At 50.4% G+C, this 27478-nt stretch overlaps 1 protein-coding gene across 4 annotated transcripts in view; it reads right to left on the bottom strand.

Annotated features, from left to right (window-relative positions):
- Window positions 1-23137, bottom strand: part of LOC149339354 (nephrin-like) — a 327744-nt gene extending 304607 nt beyond the window's left edge. For all 4 annotated transcript variants that reach the window (XM_089548106.1, XM_089548105.1, XM_089548104.1 and 1 more), the window contains exon 1: window positions 22291-23137. In XM_089548106.1, the coding sequence (XP_089404232.1) occupies window positions 22291-22384 (94 nt within the window). In that variant the 5' untranslated portion in view covers window positions 22385-23137. The remainder of the gene's footprint in view (window positions 1-22290) is intronic.
- Between the last annotated feature and the right edge of the window lie 4341 nt (window positions 23138-27478).

The raw sequence follows: 27478 nt of genomic DNA on the forward strand, positions 1-27478 counted from the left end.
CGTCATTCCGCAATGACTGATATTAGGGAGAAAACATCGAAAAGTTGGAGGTTTGCCGCACCGAACTCGAGGCAAGAACGGGTAAGTCGAGCGGGGATAATTATTCATTGCTACGTGTCCCGTTAGCCGTGCGTTCAGTCTCTTTTGTTCACAACAGCCCGCTAACACACCGTAAAAAAACAAGCGAGCGTGTATGTCCTCGTGTGCCTTCCTATACACACAGACAAAGCAGAGCCCCTCTAGCAATATGCTGCGCCTCCTTTTGCGCACGCAGCTACACACTAACAAGGCGGAGGGCTCTTTTTAGGGCTGCTCGCTGTCATTGTGCGCAGCACGCTTGCTTCTTCGCCACTCGCGCGCCTGTGTGTGTGCTTTGTAATTCCCTCTCCCCATCCCCGCGCACCCAGTGAGGCGCAATCTGTAATGCGCCGAGACGGGCGCGTGATCTCGGGAGTGCAGAATTAATCGACGTAGTGGGTGTTGTCAATTTGTCATTGCCCGGAATAAAGGAAAGAGAGGGGTGGGAGAGAGGAGGGTGCGCGCGAAACAGCCGCGGAAAAACTAAAGAGAAGGAAACGGTGGTAGGAAAAAACAAAAGCGTGCCCGCTCTCTGCGTTACACAGCCTGTCGCTGAACACGAAGTCTTTTGTATAACCAGCCGAGCTGCGTAGGGGACGGGGGAAAAAAATAAGGAAGAAAGGAGTGAAGTGCCCCCTTTTAATAAGCTTCGAAGTGTACGTGCTTGTGATCAAACAGACTGAGATTTGTTTGCATTCTTTTTTTTCTCTGTATACACAGGCAAGCCATGTTTGAATGCAAACTGTACGGTGACTTTGTTCGTTATAGTGGCGTCCACAGGACGGGAAGGCATTCAACAAGACAGTGTGAAAAAGCGTCGCGTATGAGATGCACTTATAGAACAGACCGGGTCGCTGAGCCCAATACAGCGTTTAGTCTGAGGCGATTTGAAGGTTGTTACTGAAAGCTTAATTTACTCGGACTGAACTGCTCAAACAAGGTTTATGTTTGTACGAAGGCTGCAAGGAATACAAAACCTTAGCTAGCCGAAAAAATCCCCCATCCTGCCCCAACACGCCAGAAAAAAAAAAGAAAAAAAATGGAAGCCCTTTTTAGCTGAAACAAACGTAACCTTCAAATCGTGGTAGACTGACTATGTGCATAGCAGGACAGCTTGAGCTGCTCCTTAGAACAGAAACTAAAGAAAAATCGCCATTGTACGGTGCGTCCGGACTTGCACTTATATACAAGAAAGAGATTGTACCTTAGACTTCCAGCAAACATTCTGCGGGCGTTTCATGAATCAGTGTGCTATTTTTACCTAATCGCGACTTCGCAGATATTTGCTGGACGGTTTACGTTTCACCTTCGTGCACGTTTCCTGACGTTGCAAGCACATGACTGAGCTTTGGTTTTAGCCCTTTCTAGATATTCGTCTTCAGGCGTTAACCGGCAGCTGTGCAGAGTTGCTAAATAAGGCTTTTTGAGCGAAGTCTTTTGCGGCTCTGAGAGCACCCGGCGTCCTACGTGTTCGTCGTAAAGCTCTTCGCGCGTCATAGTGCGCGTTTTGGGCGCAGCTTACTTGTGTACATTTTTCGAGATTAAAGGCAAACGCGACGCGGTAGAGGCCGGCGACGCAGCGAAGTTATTAGCATGGTTATGAGCACAGCCCTCCAAGCGAGAAAGTTATTATGCAAATGGAGGACGCGTGACGAGCTTGTTCTCAATAACAAGCCTTTCGAAGGACTTTATTTACAACCTCGTCATTTTCTCCAACTCCGCCCAAGGGAATGAGTATTTTTATTTGTTTTTAACACTACAAGGAACAATTTATGAACTATTCTTTGAGTAAGAAGACATTCGGCGGCATTTTTTGAGAGCTGTATTTTTTGAGGACGGACACAAGAACACCAATGACGGGATGGGTGATGAAGCATTCGCATGAATAAAACCTAGTTACTGCCGAAACAATGTTTAGAAAGCGTTTGCGATGTAATTACAAAAGCGCAGCTGCTACCATAGAAGGGAGGAAGTAGCATGTAATCATTGATGTACAGCATTCAACAAAGAGTGAATGAGCAAGGAAGTCCCACTCGGTTGGCTATAGTTTCGATATGAGGACTCGCTGCGCGCGAATACCAGTTGCCTTTCAATACGCTGGTGAGCGTACTGAATCTTTAATCCCTCCGTACAAGTCTGTGCAATTTGTGCTGTATGGTTACCGTTAATCCTACAGCCACTTCATCCGTTAACGGCCTCAAGAGAGAGAAAAAGAAGTCCTCTAGTCAATTCCGAACTGAGAACTTTTCCCTACTGACCAACACACGCCTGAAATACACGTTCCGTCGACATGGCGGGATGTGAGCACGACTGCCCGCCGTGTTCGCAGGGCGTTGCACACCCAACGCAGCGTCGGGGAAGCGTCAAGGTGAAAGGAAACAGCGAAATCACGCTCCAGCGCCGTCCGAGTAGCGAAGACGAACCCAGGGGCGTGATTCACGCTGGCCGAACACGGACTGCCGAGCCTCGCGACGAATGGACAGCACACAAACACACTCAGCTCGCTGCCGCTTACGTCGGCAGCATCTTCGTTGCGCGTTTCAGAGAAAGAGAGAGAGAGAGGGGAAAGGGGGAGAAAAGGGCCTCGCGGCCCGCGTGAGTGAAAAATCCGGCCATCACGTTTTAATCTGTATGCGTTTCCGGTGCGGGGCGCGGGCGGAGCACTGGGCCACGAAGCACCTGCTGTCCGCTGCTGGCTCATCCCTCCGATTTCTTCTCTATTTTTTTTTTCGGAGAAGAAGAGTTTTGTGCCTGGCCGGCTGCCGGCTGTCCAGGCAGAGCGGAGAGGGAAATGAAAGAAGAAACAAAAGGCGCGACTGGACGGTCGTCCGAGCGCGAGATGCGAGAAGCGTGCGAGAGTAACAAAAAAAAAAAAGGCGGAGTTTGAACGGAGCAGTTGTAGTGTACACACATAACAGATAGGAAGGGAAAGAGTGAGTGAGAGAGTGGGAGAAGGGAAGCAGAGAAGCGAGTGCGCGCGGCGGAAATGCTGAGACGATGGGAAAGAAAGAAGTGCTCGCCTGTATACTAGGGCCAAAGCTTCTGACTTCGTCGCTGGTGAGGGAGGATAGCGAAAAAAGAAGAGCGAGAGACCGCTCCGGACCTCACGACGACGATTTGCACCTAGAGAGTGGGGGATGAATAAAAGGAAACAAAGAAACAAGGGACGCACGAAAGAAGGGCAACGCAAGAGGGGAGAGGGGGGTCATCTCAGAAGATCTGTATTTCCCTCGATCTCCGAGCCAGATACGCAGCGGTGGAGAGAAAAAACAAAGGCAAAACACGCGCGACAGTCCAGCCAGGTAATTGTTATTCCGACCACGTCTGCCCCCTCCTCCCTCTCATAGTCATCCTCTTTCCCTCCGCTGAGCGCGCGCGGCAGAAGCCGACTTGCAAAGCGAGTTTTTACGCTAAGGGCCTTCTTCTCGGTCCTCCTCGGACCTTTGTGTTTATGCGCACGGCCTCGGAGGGCGAAATGGACGGCGTTCTCCGCGCGAGAGAGGTCCGTGCTTGCCGGCACACACTACGCACGCACGCACGCTCTCACGCGAACCGACCCTTCTGTCGCCGAGGTGAGGTCCAGAGAACGGCGCGCGCTGCAGCGGCGAACTCGTCCCCGCCTCCGTCGTGTTGGCAGCGGCTCACTTATAAACCGGGCTCACTTGAGAGCTGGCTTGTAGGATCCACCGCACCGGCGTCGCCCGGTGTCCCATGCTTTCAACCCCCCTTCCCACCCTCCTTACCCCCCGCGCCACCTCGCCTCCACCTCTCGTTTTCGTGGGTCAATCTCGCTGCCCGTGGGCCACGAAACGGTCATTCGCCCGGCACCCACGGCCATCGCCTTCTCTCTCTCTTTCTGCTGTAGGCGCGCGCGCAAGAGTGGAATAACGCTCACTTTCTCGGCCCTTTCCTTTTATGCGCTCCCGTGACTGCCAAGTCAGACCGAGGGAATGTAATGCGCTTGACTTGACTCCCTTCTCGAGAGTCGGAGAGAAAATTACGAGCTGACCTACAGCTTAATGAGTTTTCTTCCCGCAGGTTAAAAGCGCCTGTTCGGTTTTAACGGGCGGCGAAGGCGCTACTATTTTGGTTGTCGCGTGTATGAAGAGCAGTTTTGAGTGTCGTTCGTTGCAAGGCAAAAGTAAAGGCAGCATGTGAAGCTACGCTGAACGAAAAAAAAAACATTAATGGTTGGTTTATGGTTGGTTTATGGGGTTTAACGTCCCAAAGCGACTAAGGCTATGAGAGACGCCGTAGTGGAGGGCTCCGGAAATTTCGACCACCTGGGGTTCTTTAACGTGCACTGACATCGCACAGTACACGGGGCTCTAGAATTTCTTCTCCAAAGAAATTCAGCCGCCGCGGGGACCCCTTACAAACAACACTAGATCAGCCCACGCCATATGCTCAACTTATGTGTGTACAGTGGTGAGCAGCCTTGTCTAGAGCGCTCGGGCGGTGAACTTCCTTGCAAACAAATCCAGATTTTGTGGCAGCCTATAGGGTCCAGCTGCAACGCTTGCACGGAAGTAGCGCCAGATAACCTCGTAAACAAAGCAGGCACGAAAACTTTGCCCTGTAATGAGGGGCTGCTCTCTAATTTCGGTTTTTGTTACCAAGTGCGCACTGCTCAAGCGCTCTAGACAAGGCTGCTCACCACTGTACGTAACCCCACTTCAATTATGCGTTCACAGCGCAGCAGAAAATGTAAATAAATAAATAAATAAACAGTGCTGAAAAATTGTGGGTCCTTTTATTTTGGATATTTGACATTAAACGGGGCTGAGTCGCCTTGTCGGAAGTAAAGTGAGGAAAAATACAATGCTGTGGCCTCGCAGTACACTTCAACTTTTTCGAAGACCATTACACCGCATTATAATCTCTAACTGGTCTCATCTTACGGCACAGCTTTATCCTTCTTATTCCCACGACATACACGATAGTTTTAGCTTGGTCCTCAACCTACAGCGACTTTAACAATGTCCGTGCATACGCGAGCAAAATAGCGGACGCGTACAGGTAGATGTGGCCCACGCCCCACATATTGAACGAGGGTTTGAAAGGAGGTAAGCTGGTGCATACGTATTTTACAGCAGTCGGACTTCTCGAACACGTGGCGGCTGGAATAAAAAAGCCTAAATCCATTTTAATAAATGCCGCAGTGCTTTCGTGGAAAAGACAATGCAATTGTTTGTATTTTGTGCGCGCTGGTTGTTTTCTACAAACCTCCCCCCCCCCCCCCCCTCCCCCCCTCTCCTGCCTCTTCTGGAGCGAAAGTAATAATTGCAGGCTTTGTCACCTGCTGACAAGTTATAAAATGCGGCACAGCGCTCTCAGCCATTGACGGAACGTCCAATTCATCGGGGATTTTCTCCGGCTTATGTAAGCTTTAAAATCGCTGCCGCGCGACAGCTCTCTCGCTTTCATCCTGCGAGTGTATAATGGTGACTTCCGGAAAGTTTTCGAAAATGCAAGCTAAAACAAAAAACAGGCATACAAGTCAACAACAGCGCGGCTGGGATGAAACGTCAGTTTCTCCGATTGAAAGTTTCAGTTCAGCCGAGTTTTACTTAATTTTATCGTCGCCTACACGTGCGAGACGAGAGAGAGAGCAAAACGTCACGATTTGCATAATCCTAAAATGACATGCTAATCACTCAGGTCATCTTCCCGATTTTATTTTATTTTTTTTATGGTAGATCGAAATAATTAACTCCGGGCTTTAAAGCCACGGCGTCGATCGGCGGGACGGGGGATCAGAGAATGCCGGCGTAGTTTTTTCGTAACGAGGAGCTATAGTATAGTGCCCTTTAAAGTTCGCGCTTATGCTCCTATTTCCCGCTTGAAGTTATTTATTAATGCCCATTTACTTTTATATCAGACCATTTGTCAGTAAAGTTGCCGGAGACTTTTGCAAAAAAAAAGGGAGAAAAAAACGTTGTCTTTGTGCCTCGCTTAAGCCTTCAGTTTGCGTTTTAAGCTGCTTCGAATTTATGCGTCCTAATAAAAGAGCTGTCACCGTTTAAAAGGGACTGTAATCAACTGTCAACGTGATTAAGCCGACTCGCGTTCGCGAAAGTCGGGCGCGAGGGAGCTATTAGCACGGGTGTCTTAAAGGAGTTTCTCATGAGTCGTATAAGACATTGCGCGGATCGATAATAAAAAGGGCGCCGGGATGATGTTTTTTTTTTGTTTTCTGTTCTGAAGGAAAAAAGAAAATACTGAGAAGGAAACCGGCGAGGGTGATAAGCTCGTTATAACCGCGAAATGAAAGGCCTGCCCACGACATTGTTATAGATACGGGCGACTGTGGGCGCCACGCGTTTAATAATTAGCTAACCCCGTTTACACAACCGACGAGAGAAGAACGTGCGACTCTGCGCAGCTGGGGGCTTCCGTGATGCACCTTTCGCTTGCCCCCCCCCCCCCCCCCCCCCCACACACACACACACACACACTTCCCCCCGAGTGGCATCGAGTGACGCGCGTGAAGATCGAATCCCCGTGCCGTGCCCATTTTTCCGTCACCACACACGCTAATGTCTTCCCTTCCTCCGCATTCTCTCCCTTTTGTTCGACCCCCTCTCCTCCTGTCCGCAGCACTCCGACGGCATAGCGATGCGGTGCTCACTCCGGCCGCAGCATCGTCAGCGGCATCAACAGCAGCAGCAGGAGCGACTGCTCTCGACGAGTAGCAGGCCTCCCTCCTCCGTGCTCGCACCCGGGACGCCTGCTGTCCGCTGGGAGCAGGCCTTTCCTTTTCCGGCACGCACGGTGCCGACTGTTATCATCCTCTAATTAGTTCTCCACCGATGCTTGTGCAGGACCAATGAGCGGGAAGAGAAGGAAAGCGCAGGCATTGTCATTAAGAACGGCGCGAATTATGGTGGCTCCCCCCCCCCCCCGCCCCCCTCCACTCGCTGCCGCATCCCCACGCACACTCTCTTTCTCCCTCACTCCTACTTCTTTCCTTCTCCACCTTTCTTTCTCCTCTTCCGTCTATCCGTCTCCTTTCTCTCGCGTTCTCGTCTGCGTGCTGTCCCTGGGTAGAACGAAGGTGATGCGATCAAGTGGAAAGCGAGGGAGCGGTGGTGGGGAGGGAAAAAGAGGATTTGGCGTGAAGACGGTCGGCGTAATAAGTGGGACGCTGCGCTTACGAGTTCCCAGGGAGCAAAGAAAGAGGGGGGGGGGGGGGGGGGGGGGGAGTGCAGGGAAGGTCGTGCTGGATTACCGCTGGGGCAGGGCGCGCAGTGCCGCAGCATCGTGAGGAATTAATCCCCGCTGATATCCAAGCGGGCATAAATACGCGACGATTCGGTTCGGGTAAAGGCCGCGCGGTTCGCGTCTCTTCTCTCGCTGTACATATACGTATATAGATGTGCAGTGCGCGGCTCCCCGGGAATACGTCGAACCGGCTTGGCGGCCCTCTCGAGCCGCCCAGGTGCAGTGCGTCTCCGAGGGAACGGGGTCGCGCTGCTAACGACCCCTTGCAGCGTTTGCTGCTTACGTCTTTCGGTCCGTTCATAGAAATTAAGCGACCCGCGCGTAAGCGACACGGATGATTTCTCTGGGGCCGTCGCTAATGAGGCTGAAGTTCGAGGGAAGAGAGTATAACAGTCGAGTCAACGACGTCGAGTGAGTTATTAACCCTGAACACGCGTTTCAAGAAAAGAAAAGAAAAACAAAAACTGGTACCATATCTGACACTAGAGTTGCCTAATTTGAACTGATGCACTGAAATTCATGCATCATGATCTGAGACTTCTTGGAAACCGTGTGCGTCTTTTGAATTAAATGCCTCAATACAAACGATGCCCGAAAAAGTATTGACTTTTGCTGGAATTTCTACATACGATGCTCGCCCACAAGAGAGAATGCGTAAAAATCTAACACTTTTACAGCGCTCTATAATACCTGCCTCCATCTGTTTTCAGTCTCAGAAATGATTTTCCGGAACGAGTTTCATGCTAGGGGCAGGGCCTTTAATATATTTGTAAAACTTAGCCACAAAGGTAGTCTTTTTTTCTTCATTTCTACTCGGCCATACACAAGCAAAGATCTTGTAACGACCCGCGTGCCCAGAATATGAAGAGGCGCCAGCGCATACTAAAAAGAACGCTTGGGACCTCCGCCTCTGGCGCTCCGTCGACCGCTATATCGACGACACTTCGATAGAGATTTTTAGAATAGGGTGACGCTATCGGTTAGGGGCATAGGGGAATAGCCGTTCAGTGCAGGAACAGGACAGTAACCTGAGGAGGGGGGAGGGGGGGGGGGGGTCGCTCTGTGCTGCGCCTGCGCCCCTAACCGATAACGTCTCCCTATTCTAAATGTCTCTAATAAATGTGGTCGCGGCCAATCACTAGACGGCCTCCATAAGGTCTGTTACCTGCATTTAGTGAATGCGCATCTACCTGCAGAAGTAGACTAAATGCACGCGTACGGGCTGGTAAAACCAGCGTATGTTCGCAACCTTTTGCGATCAAGATCGCCGTATCACTGCAGTAGTGTTTGTCAAGAATGAGTACACTTGCGAAAGCTACCCCTGGGCTTTTTGGCTCTCTACGGTGTGCAGAGCTTAGAATTAGCGTTGACCCCTTTCAGTTCTGTAATTCTCACGGATGCTTTTCTTTTTTTTTTTTGTATTTCGCTTCCGTCGAAATGCGGCCGCGGCAGTCGGCATCAAGCCCACGCATTCGTGCTCAGCATCATGGTGGTCAGCGCCGCCACTACGGCCCCACGGAGGGGTCGCCCTTTGTAACGACCAAAGCTACACCGGGCAGAGGCGTTATGCATTCGCAGGCACAGACGCCACAGGTCCCGTGCGCCCCGCTGGGCCCAGCGTGGGCTACAGCTATTCGCTTCACGAAAGTCTGATTCTGGATTCAAATGGAGAACTCAGTCGAGGAAAGCGTGGTGTCTTTTCCCGCGCACCGGTCAGTGGCACATTCATAGAGTCTCAGGTCAGTCGGCCAAGCGGTCCACATACATGTTCGCATTCGCAATCGTGCTCTGAACCGGTGCAGCCGCTGACCTAAAACTTACTTCACGACGCAGGCTTTGTGACTCTCATAGTATACCTGTATATTAATGCGAGAGCATTATATGGCTATGTCGCGTCAGCAAGAGGTGTCCGCAAATTTTCTCCGCACTATTACGTCGTTCTTTGAAGATAAATGTGTGAAAGTGTGATTGTGACAGACAGTGTGTAATAAAATGTTGCCGTGGAAAAAGTTTGGTTGATGAGGCTTAATTAGTTAATTAAACGCGGAAAAATACGCTTAGACGTCAAAATAGCTATGGACGTCGATATAGCACATGGACGTCAGAACAGCCACGGACATCGATATATTATGTGGACGTTTTGCTTTCGCATTGCACCAATGCGGGTGGCCGCAGTGATCTCAAAGTTTTTTTCCTCACCTACGCGAACATGGCCGGTCTGGTCTGGTGCAGCACACAGGATATAAACTGAGGCGCGACTGATGAGACAAATACGTACTCTGTTCTGAACAGCTGAGGGGTGCTACCGCTTCTTGGTCGGGTAATCGCGCAGTCAGGTTTGTACTGCTAATTTATCCCGTAGCGCCGCTGAAACAGCGAAGAGATAACTGTAGCTTTCTCTTCTGTTTTCGCGCTTCTCAAGAGTGCTGACACTCTGCAACCAGAAATTCAGTCGCAGCAAAGTGGAACCTGGTTCCGCGTGCGATCTTGCCCGGATTCATCTGCGACTGATAGCTCTGTTCAATTTCATCCGTCACATCTCCATGACCTCTGTGAATTTCGCAATAGAACGAAGCCATGTACTCATCCATTCAATTAGGAATCATCCTAACGTATAAAGCTTGCCAACACTTACGCAATCGGACAGGAGAGGAAAGCTTTTCTCCTAAATTTTTCTCGCCAGCTACAGCAACAGGCTTCCCTGCACGGCTCTATCCCGAACTTCCCAAGCTGCGCGGGAAAGCCCGCTCGCTCGACGGTAGTCCACGAGATGAACTCTTCACAAGACTCTCTCGAGTCCCGGCGACGCGCGCGGACGTGAGGGGAGGGGGGTGCGCACAGCGGTTCCTGCCACACGCGTGCGTTCGTGCGCGAGCGGTCTACAGCGCGCCTGGTAGTGCGTCGCTCGTTGCGTAATCGGTGGCAGGGCCGGCGGTCCACGGTTGGCTGCGCCTAATTGAGCGGGCCGACGGGATCGAAAACAAGCTCGCCCTTAATTAAGCTAACGTGGCAGCACGCTGCCCGGCGCGACAACCCGTCGTCCCGATTCGGTTACCGAGGGGGAGCGGGGCCCTCTTACCCCCCCCCCCCCCCCCCCCCCCCCCGCCCGCTTCCCCTACAGCACGCGCTATTCGGAAACGTTCGGGAGAGGGCGAGCGCGGAAATGGGGAAGGAGTCTGATTGCAGTGAGGAGACGAAACCGGAGGCCGCAGTGGTTACCGCGTTCCTGTATGGATGTAGCGCTCTATAAATTATATCTATCGCGGCACAGGCGCAAACGTGATGAAGACAGAGTGTATGGCTACACCGACGCGCCTCGCTTTGAGTTCTTTGAGCGCACCGCGCAGATTATTCACAGTCGTACTTGTCTCCACGGAGGCTGAATTCGTAACTCTTGTCTCTATTGTGAGCTTAGTTTGTCGTTTATTAAATGCTCATGCACGCGTCGTAGTAAATGGGGCACAAACGCCAAGGTGTCGGCCTTGTCGGGTGCCGATATTATGTGCGGAATGGTTCGTTAATCTCTAAGTCACTCCCTGAACGCAGTTGTCTGGTCTAGAGGAGGATATTGTTAACAAAGAAAATGTGCCGTAATTCACTCTGTAGACGGACACGCTAAACCGCGGCGTGTGTGAAATGATATGATACAGAAACAAGATCTAAGCGCCAAGAAAGAGTGTTCGCCAAGGCCCTGGGCTAGAGACGTCTAACATAACAACCAGACTCGCACGAGTGATTGCCATACGATGTCTATGCCTGCTCGGGATAATATTTTTAGATACTTATTAAAAAAAAAAAAGATAGTCCGGCCGAGGTTTGCTCGTGATATAATAGAAACCTGACCATATCCCCCGCTCTTTCTTCTTTTATGTTATACGAAACGCAGCAACTTTGCGAGCTATTGCATATTGCACAGCAAACATTCTGGGTTTGCGAACACAACACTTCTCCCATAACCTGGGATTGGCTCAGGTTTGTTTAGAATCTCCTGGCTACGTACAATCTCGCGCAAACATATGTTGCCCCTGAGTTTCCTCCGTGTGTTATGATAACCTGCGCCGACGTAAAAAAAGCGTTTCGTAATGTTTACGGTCACCTAAGTCGACGACACATCGCGCGAGGAAAGCGGACAAAATCGACCTTACGCAACCACCAACCCGCGCCCGAGGAAGCGGGCGTTGCACAAAGCCTCCGCAAAATCTGATAACAACCGCTCCGCGCTGTAGAATCACATTCACACGCCGCGCTGCTCTCGGAGGTGTGCGCCTTGTTATTACTGCATACTTCGCCCTAATCTCCCCGCACGTATCTTCTCGTGCCCGCTGGTAGCGGTATGAATGCGTCTCCTCCAGGTCGTCAACTGGCGCATCACACGCCGACAGGTCTCTCTCACAAAAGAAAGCGGGCCTAACTTGGAACGAAGAGGGAGCATCTCGCGTGCTGAATGAATAGGGGAAGACATAAAAGCACACGAACGCAGAACCTTTCAAAGAAGAAGACCGCTACAAGGTCTGCTGAAAAGAAAATAAGAAAAAGAGGAAAGATGTCGGAGGAGGCGACCGGGGGCCGAAATAGACTTGAGTCGCCGTTCCTCCTTCCCCTCACGACGCCGCATAGAGAGGCGACGCGCTTCACGTTTTTATTGTTATTATTTCTTTTTCACTCGGCCACCACCGCCACCTCTCTTCACGGCGCTGACCGGCCGTCGATCCGCCTCCGCCACCATCAAGTCCGGCGGGACGCTGCCCTAATGTGTTCCGCACCGTGTTATTTCCGAGATCGCAGCGGCGGCGGCGGCGGCGGAGGGGCCGGTACAGCACGCGGCGCTCCACGTGTGACCGGAATGCAGGGCGGCTCTCTCGCTACAAACTGGGAGAACAAAACGCTACAAACACGGAGCGCACGACGACGTCGACGACGACGATGCAGTCCCGGGAGGAGAAGAGAGATGCTGCTCGCCGGTTGGCTTGGCTGGATGATGCCGTTCGGAGCGGCTCGCCGACGAGGAAAAGAATATGGAAGAATAGTAACGAGTGCAACCGCTTCTTCCTCCGGCCGCCGCGCTGCGCTTTGCAAGGAAAGATGGAAAGGGAGGAAAGCACATTCGTACTATATGCCGCTCGTCGTGCCGTCCCTGCTATACACGTCTGCATCGACGCACTTCTTTTGGTCGTGTTTGTACCACGTGCGAAGAGAGAGGTCGGCGCAACACCGTTCATTCACTGCGATTTCATGGCGGATTTACTCCCCTTTATTATTTTTGTGTGCCTGTGTTTGACGCTTCTTTATTCGTTTATCTTTCTTCCTACCTCCTTCCACTGCTATTTCCGACTCCTTTGACGACCTTTTTTCGCGGCTTTTTCCCTCGGAATCTGTGGAATTCTGCCTCAGCTATTTCTTTTTTATGTGTCTCTGTCAGCGCGAGCAGGTACATGATGCAACTCCTCCTCCACGCCTGCGAGGGCCACCGCACCACCGCAGAAACGACCACCGGAGGGAAGGTCGCAAGAACACAGCTGAATCGGAGCCGGCTTTCCGCGCAGACCTGCCACTTTTCAGGATCACGACGTTGACCGAAGCTGGCGAGCCAGAGAGCGGCGGCAATGTGTATAAACATACGCGGCGTCTATATGGTGGCTAGCGGCCGGCCCCGGAATGAAGTGAACGAGCCCACCAGCGCCGTGTGCACTTGATAGCGGGGCCTGTGGGAATTGTGGTTCGCGAAAGAAAAAGGGGGGGTCACGATCGAGGCGCGGTGCCCGGCCAATCGCGTCTGTGCTGCTATAACTACGAAGCGGCGTACGGAAAAACTGCTCCCCTCCGCTCCCTCCGAACCCTTCCCTCACTTGGCTCCCTTCCCGTCAGCGGTGCCCGAGTAGAGAAACCGTCAGAGGCTAGCGGTCGAGTCTCGCGGGGACGGCAGTCAGAAAACCGGGCTTGGAACTCGCTGCAGCGAGCCTCACCCGTCCTCATAGCCCGTCACAAATTCGAGTTCCATGCATCGGAGCGGGGCGGTGTTCGGAGGGTGCGCGCGAGTTCGTGTAATATGCATCCCTCGAGGGAGGAGGAGAGACGGCGGTTGATGGTTGAGGGGGAAAGAGGGTGGGGGGTGGTATGCGCACACCGGAGGGGAGAGGGCAGTGCCGAGTCTGGCGGCAGCGTCGCGCATGGCCTCTCCTACCTGTATGCATGCGTATGGTCACGCGACTGCGTGCCGTGATTGCATGCCGGGGCAGTCGTCTCCTGCGCGGTGGCCGTATTGGCCGAGATTTGAGATGCGTGCGGTGGTTTTTGTTTGCGTGGGGATCGCCGCCACCGTCTGCGTCCGTCACGCCTTCGCGTGTACCCCTGTTCGTGCGCTGGTGTGTTCGAAAGGTGTTGAAGCGTTCGAGGGTAATTCGGCTTCGGCGCCGAACTGTACGGGTCTCCGGGCGATAGGTCGCACTCGGTGAAAGAAACGAGACAGAGAGAAAGAAAAAATAATAAGCGCGAGACGTGACTTACGCCGTGGGAAAATTCACTGAAAAGTTTTTGTCGGACGCTGTGTTGGAACGAACTTTGAAACCCGCTTGGCGGCTTGGGTCTGCCGAATTGGTCCGAGATGAAGGGGTAATTTATTTTTCTTTCAACGTCTTTTCTTTTTTTTGCCGAGCGGGTGAAACGCATGCGCTCGATCTGCATATAAATGAAGTACGAAGGCATTTCAAGGGAGAGAAAATGTTATCTGCATAGCATTTCCAGACTTTGTGCGCGTCATCTTAGGAAGAGTTCAGACCAGTGTGTCACACTGATATCAGCATGCATCGTCGATGTCAAATGAAATGCTAACGTGGCAATAGTAAGGCAAGTAGCAAATGAGATCTTAGTTCAGGGGGCCTGAAGACTAGAGCGGTTGGTTCTGTCTTAAATGACGTGCAAACCGTTCGGTGCAAACCGCAATAAACAGCCCCTATGTTTCGTCTCCAGCAAATAATACATATGTGCTTTTGTGTTCGCGTGTCAGCTGATCTGTTCACGTTTGAATCGGTGCTGATGGCACATTCCTCCCAGTCAAGTACATGTTCGCTGTTCGGGGCATTGCAGTAAATGTAGTGTCCCGATTCACGGAAGACATGATCACTGCCGGTCGCTGGGAGTGCCTGCGACTTCTGCCGCGGGAAAGATCATCGACCTGGTGGAGCGACGCTCCTCCTTTGCTGCTCGTCGAAGATGCCTCATCGGAAGACGCTTGGTGCGAGAGCCGCCGGGCGTGATTTGAATAATTGATTGGGAGACGTCTACGCAGGCCGATATCGCACGCGCCGTTTCCCCCGCCGACAGGGGCAATATAGAGGCAGGCCCTGGCAGCTAAAATATGGAAGGCATGGTGGCTCGATAGTAGTAGAGCCGTGGCTCCTTCGCGAGAGACGACAATAAAAATCGACTTACAACGTCTACGCGTCTGAAGACAACGTGCCGCAGGATGCACTACATTCGGCGCTCACACTATTCCGACACCTCGCAGCAATTTTTTTTTCTTCTTTCACTCAGCGCAAATTGCTCCGAAGGTCTATCTATGGTTTTATTTAAGCGCTTAATTGCTTAACTTTCAAGTAATTAATTTTAAAAAAAAGCAGCTGTGAACGGAGTTTGAAGTTGAAAACTTCTTGTTGAGGACACTAAAGATTTGAGTGCCATCTGTTGAGGTGTCGTGAACAAAAAAACAAAAAAACTCTTTACTCGCGCTCACTTTTGATGATCGGACACGAAGTTTTCCTCTCGAACGCATTTCACGAATAACGGCGGTGCCCGCTTACATGCGCATTACTGTCGTCCACTTAGAAAACGACAACACAAGCAAGATTGCGACGAGCGTCGCGAACTCGTTTTAGTTAAGTACAGAACTAGCTCCAGTGGAAAGTGGAAACGAGGCGCCTAACAAGTGTTGTTTATTTAACCGCAGCGAAAAACGTTCCAGAACAAGACGCACTACTGAACTCTTCGGTGTCTTGCTCCCGAAGTAGTGGTTGCGGTGGTTTGCGCCCTTTGGGGATTGGTTTATCGTGGACGTGTTCGCTAGGTGATATGCGCAGAATAAAACAAAATAACGGCAAAGCGAAGCAAAGGATTGCGCCGCTTAGTTTGCTGTCGGCTTTTATCAGGCGCTGCTCGCTGTGCAAGGCTCGAGGCACAAGTGTGCGCTGTGTTTTCTAGCGCTGTGGGAAAAAAAAAGAATAAAGAAACAGCGGGCATGGCGCATGCGTGTATAGAAATGCACGCCCGGTTGAAAAGCGGGAACGAATCGGCGGAATAAATTAGATTTACGTCTCCGGAAACGACGGGTGTCCCTCGGCGTGCGGTGAGGAGGAAGAGAATGAGGGAAAGGGTGAAAGGAAGGAGGAGGAAAGGAAAGGCTTCAGGAAGATGCGCCGGACGGAAGGGGATGATGCTCTCGAGATCTGGCTGGAGCCGCGCCAAGTGTTGTTTCTTCCTCTTCGTCGTCGACGTCGTCGTAGTGAGCGTGCGGGCTCTGTTTAAAGTAATGACGATTAGGAGGACGACGCCGCCGTGCTCGCCTCTCGAGAAATGTTTGCCCCGACGACGGACGCGTCAAGCAAAAACTCTCAGCGCTGAGCGCCTTTCATCTCTCCCTGTCTCATCTGAAACGAAAAAGAAAGGAGATGCTTGTACGTCCGTACCGAGAGTTGGAAATATCGTGCGTCAGAATCGCTGCCTTGGTACTGGAGAAAAAAAAATACAGGAAAGAAAACAAGGTTGGAAGACAAATGAAGCGACCGTGCGCGAACGGAAGCATACAGGCGCGCAGAATAGGCTCTCTTCTTAGGATCTGTGCCTCGGCGAGCATGTGCATGTTTGTGTTTATGGGTGGGTAACACGTGCAAGGGACAAAATCGGCAAACATTGAGAACCCTCGAAGAATCTTCTCTTCACATTTAAAGGCAGCCACGACAGGAATAACAATCATTTGTTTTTAATTTATTCTTCCTATTTGCTTAATCTATTGTTTTTGCCCCCCTTACTCAATGCCCTTCTGGGCCCTGTAAGGTATTTTGAATAAATAAATAAATATGTGGCCTGCCATCCCACGCACCCCCCCCCCCCCCCCCTCCTTCTTCTTCAGTCCCTTCGGCTCGGCCGTCACTAATGGCGTATTTCAATCAGCGATCTGGAGCAACTCTCCGGAGAAATTCTCCGGATCCGCGAATGAGCAGCATGTGACGGGAGTCTAGGAACGGACCGTACAGTCGCGGTCCAATCAGAACTTAGGGTCTAAATTCGAACACTCGTTTGAACCCTTACAAAAAAAGTTTTAGGCAATCTATAGAGTGTCTATAGGCTTCTGTCTATAAAGTCTATAGACTGTCTATAGAAAAAAGTCTATAGGCAATACAAATGCCATAAACAGTCTATAGACAATGTATAGCTTTATGGCAATACACTTTTAGTAGACTTTTGTCTATAGACAATTTACAGACTATGAATAGACAAAAAGCAATATCTATAGGAAGGCAGTAGAGTCTATGAGAAGTCTATAGACTGTCTACAGACCATTTTTATGAGGGAAACGCGCTCTTCGGTTTCGCGAACGACCGCCGATAGGAATACGCCGTAAGATTTGCGCGTCTGTGCGCGGCTTCGTTCGCTTAAACATTCTAATATCCATTGCAAGCTAACTCGCGCAGCTGTTTGCGAGCGTGTGTCTGGAACGGTTGCGAGAAAAGATCCAGCTGAATAAGACGAAACACGTGACACCCGCGCGATGGCTTTCGGCAATCTACAAGTTAACGGGCAAGGCTTTAGGTATCGTCCTCGTGAGGTAAGGAGCTTGCGAGTGAAATTCGTTTAAAATTAAATCCAAAATAACTATAAAAGTAATCACGCAGTGCGTACCTTGATGTCTATTCAATGAACATGCATTTCGTTGTCTCTTCCGGTGTTTTGCTGCGTTGTGAGAGGTATAAAGAAAAAAATGAAACGCGCCTGAGGCATCGAACAGGACGCGTCTTAAAGGTCTCGAAGTCTTAAGCGTGTCGAAGATGGGGGACTACGCATGTACCGAGCATTGCGACCTAGCAACAGCGGTTCTATTACGTGCGGTCTTCATCCGTACTTAGTATCTCCTCACGTCGACAGATATGACGTTTTTATTTCACTCTCTCTCTTTCCTTTCGTTATTTGAACGTCTTACAAGTTAGCTGAACTGACGGCTTCATTAACGAGGCCCACAACTCACCGCGGCTCTAATCGAGAAAATGAGGCTTGATTAATACGGCGCATACTTTTTTTTCGGTTATAATCGCAAAACTGAGAACGAGGGGAGGAGGCGAAACACGTTCGCTATTAATGCCTCGAGATTTTCCCCGAGACACCTGCGCCGCTCGGCCGCCACCGAAAAATCCTCCGCGAAAATGCATCTCTCCTTTCCCGAAGCGGCGCACGCCAGTATGGCGCTGCTGCAATATGAGGGGAGGGGGGGGGGGACCTTCGTTTCGTCCGGCTTCATTTTCCCATAAGAGACTAATCGACCGAAATGCACGCGCGGCTTGGCCCGGGCGGACGACGACGAAGCAGTCGTTTGTCTTAGCTTAAATCCCCACCCCTTGCTCGAGCAGTGTGCAACCGGTTCCCTTATACAATGAGGGCGGGAGTCTATATCCGCGCATGACGTGGAATCTTACGCATTCGACGTGTACTGTGTCTTTTGTCTCGCGGTAGGATGAGCTGCTGGAGAAGAAAGGTTTATTTCTTTTTTTCCCAACTGCTCCGATTTGCGAATGCATTCTCTGGTAAGCTAATATGAGCCCGAACTGGTTCTAAATAAGCCGGCGTATTGTAGATGAAAACGAGGAGGGTTTCATTATTTTTTCTTTTGTACAGCAAGTTTGATGACGTGCCGCGCTGAAAAGCTGATTCAGTGACGAGAAAAAGAAAAAAAAAGTTCTTTGTAGAAACCATCTACAGACGGACCGTTTGTTATTAAGCTTACTTTCTTTCTGGTATACACAAGTAATTTGTGGAGAAAAACAACGCGTTGAAAAGCAAAGAAATGTTACTGATAATGTGGTGAACACTTAGCACGATGCAAGGGTGAAATACTGAGAATGTTTGGAAACTGAACTGCAATGCTCAGGGGAGCGACTGTGGGTAAAATAAAATAAAAATAAAATAATGTTATGTTCTTGTCATTGGTACACAATTCATTCTGTGGAAAGTTTTGAAGTAGTTATTCTTTGAAGTAGTTATTCTTTTTAGGGAGGAAAAAAGAAAGTGCGTACAGTCTAACGCGTTGAATAATTACACTCATACGCCCCCTCACCGAAGCCATTGCATCAGCACGTATAGGTGGTCGTGCACGACTCCGACAGTACATGCATTTGTCACTCTGCTATGATTTAGTGCGTCACAGAACAAATTAAAGCGTTAGGCCGCCCGCTGATTACACCTACGGGCGGCTGTAAAGCCTGCAAGCGTCAAATATAGCAGAAAGACAGCCCAAACTGCACGTTGAGCTCAACTAAACCCGGCGAATACTTCGATGAGGAGGTTGCGTGCCTTTGCGTGATGCTAACCTTAACTTCCACTTGGAGTCAAGGCTTCTGCCGTCGGCATGGAGGACTAGTGCTACTCTCTCCGGAAGAGAAAAAAAGCCGACAAGACCGGTAGCCGTAATCTCCGAGGGCGATCCCTGGACGGCGACTCGCGAAGGGAAGGCAGGCGCGCTGGGCTGGTTCCGCGGCATCCTCCTCTCTTCCTCTTGGCGCTTCTCGTCACGTGATGATCCAATTAGAACGTTGCTGTGGGCGCCGAATTCCGGACACAGCTCGGCGCAGAGTGAACGCAATGCGTCGTTTTTTTCCCAGAGGGGGGTGGCGGCGGCGCAAATCGCCCGTGGCGAAAGCCACCCTCCTCTCCGGCGAGCTCGACTTTGGCGTTTCATCCGCGACGCGTCCTCGTCGCTTGCGGATTTGTCTTGCTTTCTTTTTTTTTCTACCGTCCCGTGCGCCTTTTCTAAGCCTAACGAAGAAACGAGAGCGCTCAGAAACAAGGAATGCAAGCACTGAATCGCGCTCCGCAACCGAGGACGCCCCGGGGCCGAGCGAAGAGAGGCGGGCATTTGCCATCTTTAACGAGACTCAACGACTAACGTTTTCCCCTCTCTCCGCTTATTTTTTTTTATTTAGCCCCCCCCCCCCCCCCCCCCCCCTCTTCAACTCCTCTCTGCCCGCTCTTCTTCCAGTTCCTGGCTCTGAGAGCAAGTGCCAATGGCAAATGCGCTAAACGACATCTGATTATCCTGCTCGGATTGATGGGCTTCTTTTTCTCTCGCGCTACAGACCGATTGGAATGCGGTCAAATGACCTGACAAGCGAGCGTGCATGGATTTTTGGAGGCTCGCTGCTTTTCTCGAAACTCACTTGCATTTACTGTGTTAACGAACGCCTCGAATGCAAGGCAATGATCGCTGCGATGTTTTCTTGTCGCGACCGAAGAGCCGGTATTAAAGTTGAGATGCGAAATGCCAAACGCGTAACGGCGAACAATGTTGCACTTGGGTCAGCATTCAGAACATCCGGGGAGCAGGAGAGTTGCAGTAGTGCACTGTTAGAACAAAAGTTCAGGGCAGAAAGAGAATAAAATATAAAAAGAAATCAAAGTCAACATGAAGTTGCACTTACGCGCGGTAAACTTCTTGGCTCTCCTTTGCGAACCTACGTACAAACGAGTGTGCCGTCATTTATTTTTATTTTACAGAACCTAGGTTTATAATTAAAGGCACCTGTTCGGGAGACGCTTTTGTAAGCGAATAATCAGATCGGCGCAAGCACTTGCTTTTTTGCAAAAGGGCAGAGAACAATTTTCGAGGTTTCACAAACGCGGCATAACCGGGCATTCGATACAAACCTGACTAAACGTATTGTTAGGATATGATGCAAACAGAGAGGTGTGACCAAAATGAAAAGAATTAAAGAATTTAATGAGCACTGTATGAATAATATATTTGTCGAAATTTCCACGGAATTAGAACGGCGCTGAATCAGATCATCTTAGCTATGCCCCAGTATGAAAATGAACGATAGGTGATAACAGTAAGCACCGGAACTTGCTGGCCTTGATAGGGCTAATTAACTGCTACAAATATAATGGGGTGAACTTCAGCAAGAGATGTTGTCCGGCTAGTTGGCTTGATACTTGCAATGCCATGAAAGGTTATGCGCAAAAAAAGACGACGCGAAGGGAAAGAGGACGCGAAAGACAAGCGCAAACTAACAACTCTAATAATGGTGTGAGATGAAGAAACCAATCAAAGTTGGCCGCAGTGGCCTTCCCGTTGGTATGATCAGAACCATGTTATTAGGAAGGACAGCCCGAAAAGTTAATGACAAGCACTCGGCTTCGACTCACTGCGAAAGACGTTCACAGACCTCAAAAAACCTCAACCCCCTTGACTGCCTCCATGAAGAGATATGGGCATGCCATCTGAAGTCGTATGGCCAGATTTTTGTCTCAGGTATTCAGAGAAAAGCAAAATATTCCTCAAAGAGCGATATGAACGACGTTATTACACGCGTAAACCAAACTTTAAAGGATGCTAAAATTAATCAGAAACGCAGGCACAAAGTTCGCGTCCGCAAAGTTCGATAGAGTGAGGTTAACTTTGCGGACATTTTTTTTTTTTTATTGAGCGGAGGTTAAACCTAGTCAAGCCTAGTCACGTAATGGATTTGAAACTCTTTTTCGGAACTATGCTTGCAGTTTGGGTATGCGGAGTATTTCAGGAAAGGAATGCCTGGCGCAGAAGTCGAATCAGTGCGGTGGAAAAAGAAGGGTTATCAAAGCTGAACTTCAAGAATGCATTCAAATAACCAATGAGGTGAGGGCGGAGCTTCAGCAAAAACTAAAAGCAAAATTAATAATCGTTCAGCCCATCTTGCAGAAACAGATAGACAAAAACGAATCAACACAAATACAATACAAAAGTGCTGCGAAATGATCAGGATCGATTGAAAAAAACTGATGAAAATCGCAATCTAGAAAGTGAAGGCGAACATTCAGGAGCTCAAGAGTTGATAGATTGGTGTGTGTGTGTGTATATAAACTTCCGTCAGAACTGTAAAGTGAGATGAATCGGAAGAGCGTTAAATGCGCGCCGTGCTTACTTTGAAGCCAGCAAAAAATATATTCCCACAACGTCAAGACGTGCACATTGCTGAAGTGGGCAGTTATTTCGTATTACTCATCAGATTGCACAAACCAGCAGAAACACTCCCCTCGGCGATGACACCAGGTTTAAACGACAGCTTATCCCAATTTTCTTGCTCATCTTACGCAATGTTAAAAGCCACATTAAAAATTGTCTTCTATTAGTTCGCACCCACACACTGACAGCGAGAGTGCGCCGATTTCCAGCGCGCTCTCACCTGCACACTCGGGTGTCGTGCGGAGAAGTGAGCGCATAGGCAACTCCGCACGTACCAGAGTTTGCACTTCGTTGCAACGCAGTGCACACACTTCGTCTGAAAGATTTCACACCAAGCTTCCGCATATAAGATCGCTCGGTCCGATTATTTGCATATGCAAATAGGATATCTGGATTAGTCGAGTCTTCGCGCTTCCATTACGACATTACACGTTTCATTTGATTTCATTGTAGATATGTGCTCTGTAAACACGGAAGGAAACCTGAACAGTTTATGTGAACTAGAGACGGAATATTTTCGTGTTTCACACTGAGTGGAGAGAAACAACGATGTAATTTATGCTTGGAAGCGAACGGGCACAGCCCGCTACACTCTTAGCAACTGCACGCATGCCGCATTTCGAATTCGAATCAGAACGCATGAAATTCTTGGCTCTTCATTCGATCATTTGCGTGCGAACCTTCACGTACTGCTCTCAGAGCACAAAGCCAGCGGGCAATTAATTCGCGGCCTTTTTAGTAGCACCTCGCCGTGCGGGATGTGGCGAGGTTGCAGGTACACTACTGACCTGTGTTAGCGAGGAGCAGGCATCCGGCGACGATGCGGAGCAGCGTTCCCGCGCGGATCCTGAGTCGGCGAAGAGGTGGCCTGCGGCACTGCATGGCGATGGTCGGCGCTGTCGCCTCCTCGAATGTCCCGCCGGCGACGGCGAGTATCCAAGTCGAGTCGCGCGCTTCGCTCAGCGTCGCCACTGGCACGTTTGTTTCGCGGGTAGCACGCAGTGAACAGTCGGACGAAGCACCATAATATTAGCGCGCGGGCGCGCGCGCGTGGGGGGGAATTCAAAATCACAAGCAGTCGAGAAGCGCGCGCGTTCACACTCCTCTCGTTCCAAACACACCCACTCGAGACAGAGGGACACTGTCGACGAAGACGCCGAAAGACAGGAAACAGCCCGGAGAGGACAGCTGAGGCAAGCGCCGCAAAGTGAGGCGCATTCACGCACGGTCCAAAACTGTTCCTCGCGGAGAAGCTGCCAGCCGCCTCGAAGAATCAGAGTCCTCGGGGCGAGCAGCGAGGAGCGGCGAGCAAGCAGTCGCCGCGTGGGCCGGTCCGGAGGTCGAGCGGCGAGTCGGAGACGGCGACGCCGGTACGGGAGAAACGCGCGTCGAAGAGTGGCGCGCAAAAGCAGAGTCAGCTGCGACGAGGCGCCCGGTTGCCCCGGGAGGTGCGTCGAGGAGCGCCGGGAGCCTCGGGGTCAGAGCGCCGCCGGGGAACCGGAGAGGCTGGAGCTGGAACGCTGGACGGATGGCTGGAATGCCAGCGGCGGCGGCAGCGGGCGGCGCGCTGTTGTTCCTCCGATCGCGGCCACGGAGCCCATTGAGCCGAGCTGCGGCAGCGCTCCGTGCACGGTGCGGCCTGTGGCGCCCTCCTGCGGCCGGCGGCGGAAGTGGCGCTGCTGCCGGAGAGGAGCGAACCGCGTGGGTCTGCTGCCGAAGTCGCCGCTTCCTCCGCCCTCCTCTCCCACTTTCCTCCCTTCGAGGCTGCTGCTCCGGGCACCAAAGGGGCCTGCTGGTTTCTCCTGCCACCTCCTTTTCACCTGCTCGTGCCTCGACGGAGAGAGTGGGCCCAGGAACTGTTTATCTTCGTCGCCAGTTGTGGTTTTTGGTATATTAGCGCTTTCGTTTCACTCATGAGAACAAGCGTATCACATCTGCGAAGAACCTGCGGAGAGAGTGCTCTTGGCTCTTACTACAGACAAAGGAGAGATAGGGGCGCGCGCAAGGGGTCCACTCGCAAGATCGCGAGGCTGTGTGATCAGCAGCAATGGCTATTAAACATCGGCTCTTCCAGTTTCGTGGGAAACCACGCCACAGAGGTACCAGTGTGTGGGAAGAGAGTGCGATAGTCGAGAGAAGGAAAGAGAGACTGAGGGATCGTGTGCGCCTGCCCCAAAATAATCTGGAAGTCATGAAGAGGTTGAGAAGTGTAGCGCCAGCTATAAATATTCGACGTAGCGAGAGATCTTGCGTTGTAACGTCAGGAAGCGACCTGTCTTAATGGGCTACGTGCGGCGTTGCAATATAGAAGTTAGGATGCAGCCGCCGGACCTAGATGCTCTGCTCGATTTATTCGCCCAAACACTTCTCGCTTCACGGACAAAGACGGAAGAATAGGAGGATGTGTATGTCATAAACGACGCGCACTTTCCTTATTCGGCTCGCAGATGGTCTTAACCTCTCGCTTTCTTTCCTTTCGTATTCTTCCCTGTGATGCCATTCGCTGGCGTTCTCGGTTTAACGCTCCTCGAAGTGAGTTGCTGCAGCCCCCCAGAATTGTAGCATTTTCCCTACGGAAAAAAAGAAGAAAATAGCGCTAAATAAATCATGCATGCTGCAGTCCACAGGTGGCTCGTGAAACTTGCACCAGTTGTTTTAATTATGCATGAAAACAATAAATATAGAACTTTGTACACCTCGTGCTCTCAGCCAGAAACGCCTAAAATGCTAGAGAGGTTAGTCTCTTTGGGGACTAACTGCGCCGACAGAGCCGTTTGTCCGTTCAAGGGAAGCCATTACTCCTTTAAGGACTACGGCACAGGGTAGTTAGTGTTGCCACGGACTAACCGTTCCTCCTGAAGTGTAAGCAGCGCAGTTAAATCCATTTTACACACTTTTGACTTGGGGGGGGGGGTCTAAAATGCACCACCCTCAAGTCTCTTTGGGGACTAACTGCGCCGACAGAGCCATTTGTCCGTTCAAGGGAAGCCATTACTCCTTTAAAGACTACGGCACCATGTAGTTAGTGTTGCCACGGGTTAACCGTTCCTCCTGAAGTGTAAGCGGCACAGTTAAATCCATTTTACACACTTTTGACTTGGGGGGGGGGGGGGGGTCTAAAATGCACCACCCTCAAGTCTCCTTGGGGACTAACTGGGCCGACAGGGCCATTCGTTGGTTAAAGGGAAGCTATTACTCCTTTAAGGACTACGGCACAGAGTAGTTAGTGTTGCCACGGACTAACCGTTCCTCCTGAAGTGTAAGCGGTGCAGTTAAATCCATTTTACACACTTCACACTTTTGACTTGGGGGGTGGGGGAAGGGGGTCTAAAATGCACCACCCTCAAGTCTCTTTGGGGACTAACTGCGCCGACTGGGCCATTCGTTGGTTAAAGGGAAGCCATTACTCCTTTAAGCACTACAGCACAGAGTAGTTAGTGTTGCCACGGACTAACCGTTCCTCCTGAAGTGTAAGCGGCGCAGTTAAATCCATTTTACATACTTTTGACTTGGGGGGGGGGGGGAGGGGGGTCTAAAATGCACCACCCTCAAGTCTCTTTGGGGACTAACTGCGCCGACAGGGCCATTCGTTGGTTAAAGGGAAGCCATTACTCCTTTAAGGACTACGGCACGGAGTAGTTAGTGTTGCCACGGGCTAACCGTTCCTCCTGAAGTGTAAGCGGCGCAGTTAAATCCATTTTACACACTTTTGACTTGGGGGGGGGGGTCTAAAATGCACCACCCTCAAGTCTCTTTGGGGTCTAACTGCGCCGACAGGGCCATTCGTTGGTTAAAGGGAAGCCATTACTCCTTTAAGAACTACGGCACAGGGTAGTTAGTGTTGCCACGGGCTAACCGTTCCTCCTGAAGTGTAAGCGGCGCAGTTAAATCCATTTTACACACTTTTGACTTGGGGGGGGGGGGGGGGGGGAGGGGGTGCCTAAATTGCACCACCCTCAAGTCACTTTGGGGTCTAACTGCGCCGACAGGGCCATTCGTTGGTTAAAGGGAAGCCATTACTCCTTTAAGGACTACGGCACAGGGTAGTTAGTGTTGCCACGGACTAACCGTTCCTCCTGAAGTGTAAGCGGCGCAGTTAAATCCATTTTACACACTTTTGACTTGGGGGGGGGGGGGTCTAAAATGCATCACCCTCAAGTCTCTTTGGGGACTAACTGCGCCGACAGGGCCATTCGTTGGTTAAAGGCAAGCCATTGGTCCCTTAAGGACTACGGCACAGGGTAGTTAGTGTTGCCACGGGCTAACCATTCCTCCTGAAGAGTAGGTTTGGTTTGGTTTGGTTTGGTTTATGGGGTTTAACGTCCCAAAGCGACCAAGGCTATGAGAGACGCCGTAGTGGAGGGCTCCGGAAATTTCGACCACCTGGGGTTCTTTAACGTGCACTGACATTGCACAGTACACGGGCCTCTAGAACTTCTCCTCCAAAGAAATTCAATCGCCGCGGTCCTGAAGAGTAAGCGGCGCAGTTAAATCTTTTTTACACACTTTTGACTTTGGGGGGAGGGGGCGGGGGTCTAAAATGTACCACCCTGGAGCAAACCGAAATGCTTACCGCTTTTATCAATACTTGTTTAATTTATTTCTAAATTCGAACAGGACTAAATTTCTTGGAATCGAACGTGGTGGGAGCGATAAGGTTGCAGTGAGAAAAAGACGAGGAATTGAATTCTGAAACCGGGCCAGCTGAGAAGAGTTTCTTGTAATTTCGTCTTGCTCGAACGTCGCAACAAAAGTTGAGTTAGAAGCTTGGTCGTTTTAACGCGATTGCATTAAGGCTCCAGTTCTCCTTCTCTCAGTCGCAACAACAACAACAACAACAACAACAGTTCTACAGAAAATCCGGCGTCGTCGTTGGCGTTGTTCGCGAAAAAATCCCCGGAATAGCAATCTAGGTCGTCCATCTAGGCCATGTGACTTTGTGGTGTCATCACAACCTGGCCACCAAATTGTGAGCAAACTTACCAGCGCGGCCGGTAACAGTTACATTAATGATTGACCGCGAGAGGTCGCTCGGAAAGAGCAACCTGGGTCGCGCAAGCCCCACCGGCGGCAGCACCTGCCATCCCAGGGCTGTGGAGCATAGCTTAGCCGCTGCACAACTGTTCTAGGAGTGGCATGAGGACTCCCACCCTTACAAAAAAGTTTTAGACATTCTATAGACTGTCTATAGACTTCTGTCTATAAAGTCTATAGACTGTCTATAGAGAAATCCTAGAGAGCAGTCTATAATAATAATAATAATAGAGAGATTTATTCATCACAACGATGAAAAGGGCCGAGGAAAAAAGCCAGCAAGGCTTGACGAGCCCTCGGCCCCTACATATACAAAGGCATCAGGGGAACAAAGAATACATATTGTGCAACAGTATCACAATACCAAAAATAGTACTACAAACTTTTGATGCAAACATTGAATAAAAGGGAAAAATGAAAAGATTATAAATCCAGACTAATCTTTGAAACACAGGAAATGCATTAAGCATTACAAATGCCAATAACAGTCTATAGACAATCCATAGATTTATGGCCATACACTTTTAGTAGACTTTTGTCAGTAGACAATCTAGACTATGAGCAGACAAAAAGCAATATCTACAGGAAATCAATACAGTCAATAAAAAGTCTATAGACTAAGTATAGACCATTTTTATAAGAGATTCATGAATGTAAAGCCGAGAATGACCAATTCCGCATATATGGGCATTAGTTAACCGATTACCGCCAACGCATCGTACCTTTAAAACGGAGCTCAAGTGGACCCTCCAATTTTCACCTGTGTCATCTACAACGATTCAACTTTTCTTAGCTCTCAGCTGATGTGATTATTTGGATGATTTACTTTAAATAATTCTTTCTAAATTGTCAAGTATGAAATGTGGGGCTCAACCTCCCGAAACAACACATGGACTATGAGGAACGCCGTAGTGAAGGACTGCGGATTAGTTTAAACCACCT

The sequence above is a fragment of the Amblyomma mixtum genome, chromosome 6 (genome assembly GCF_055824585.1).
Source record: "Amblyomma mixtum isolate Tamu chromosome 6, ASM5582458v1, whole genome shotgun sequence".
Lineage (NCBI taxonomy): Eukaryota > Metazoa > Arthropoda > Arachnida > Ixodida > Ixodidae > Amblyomma > Amblyomma mixtum.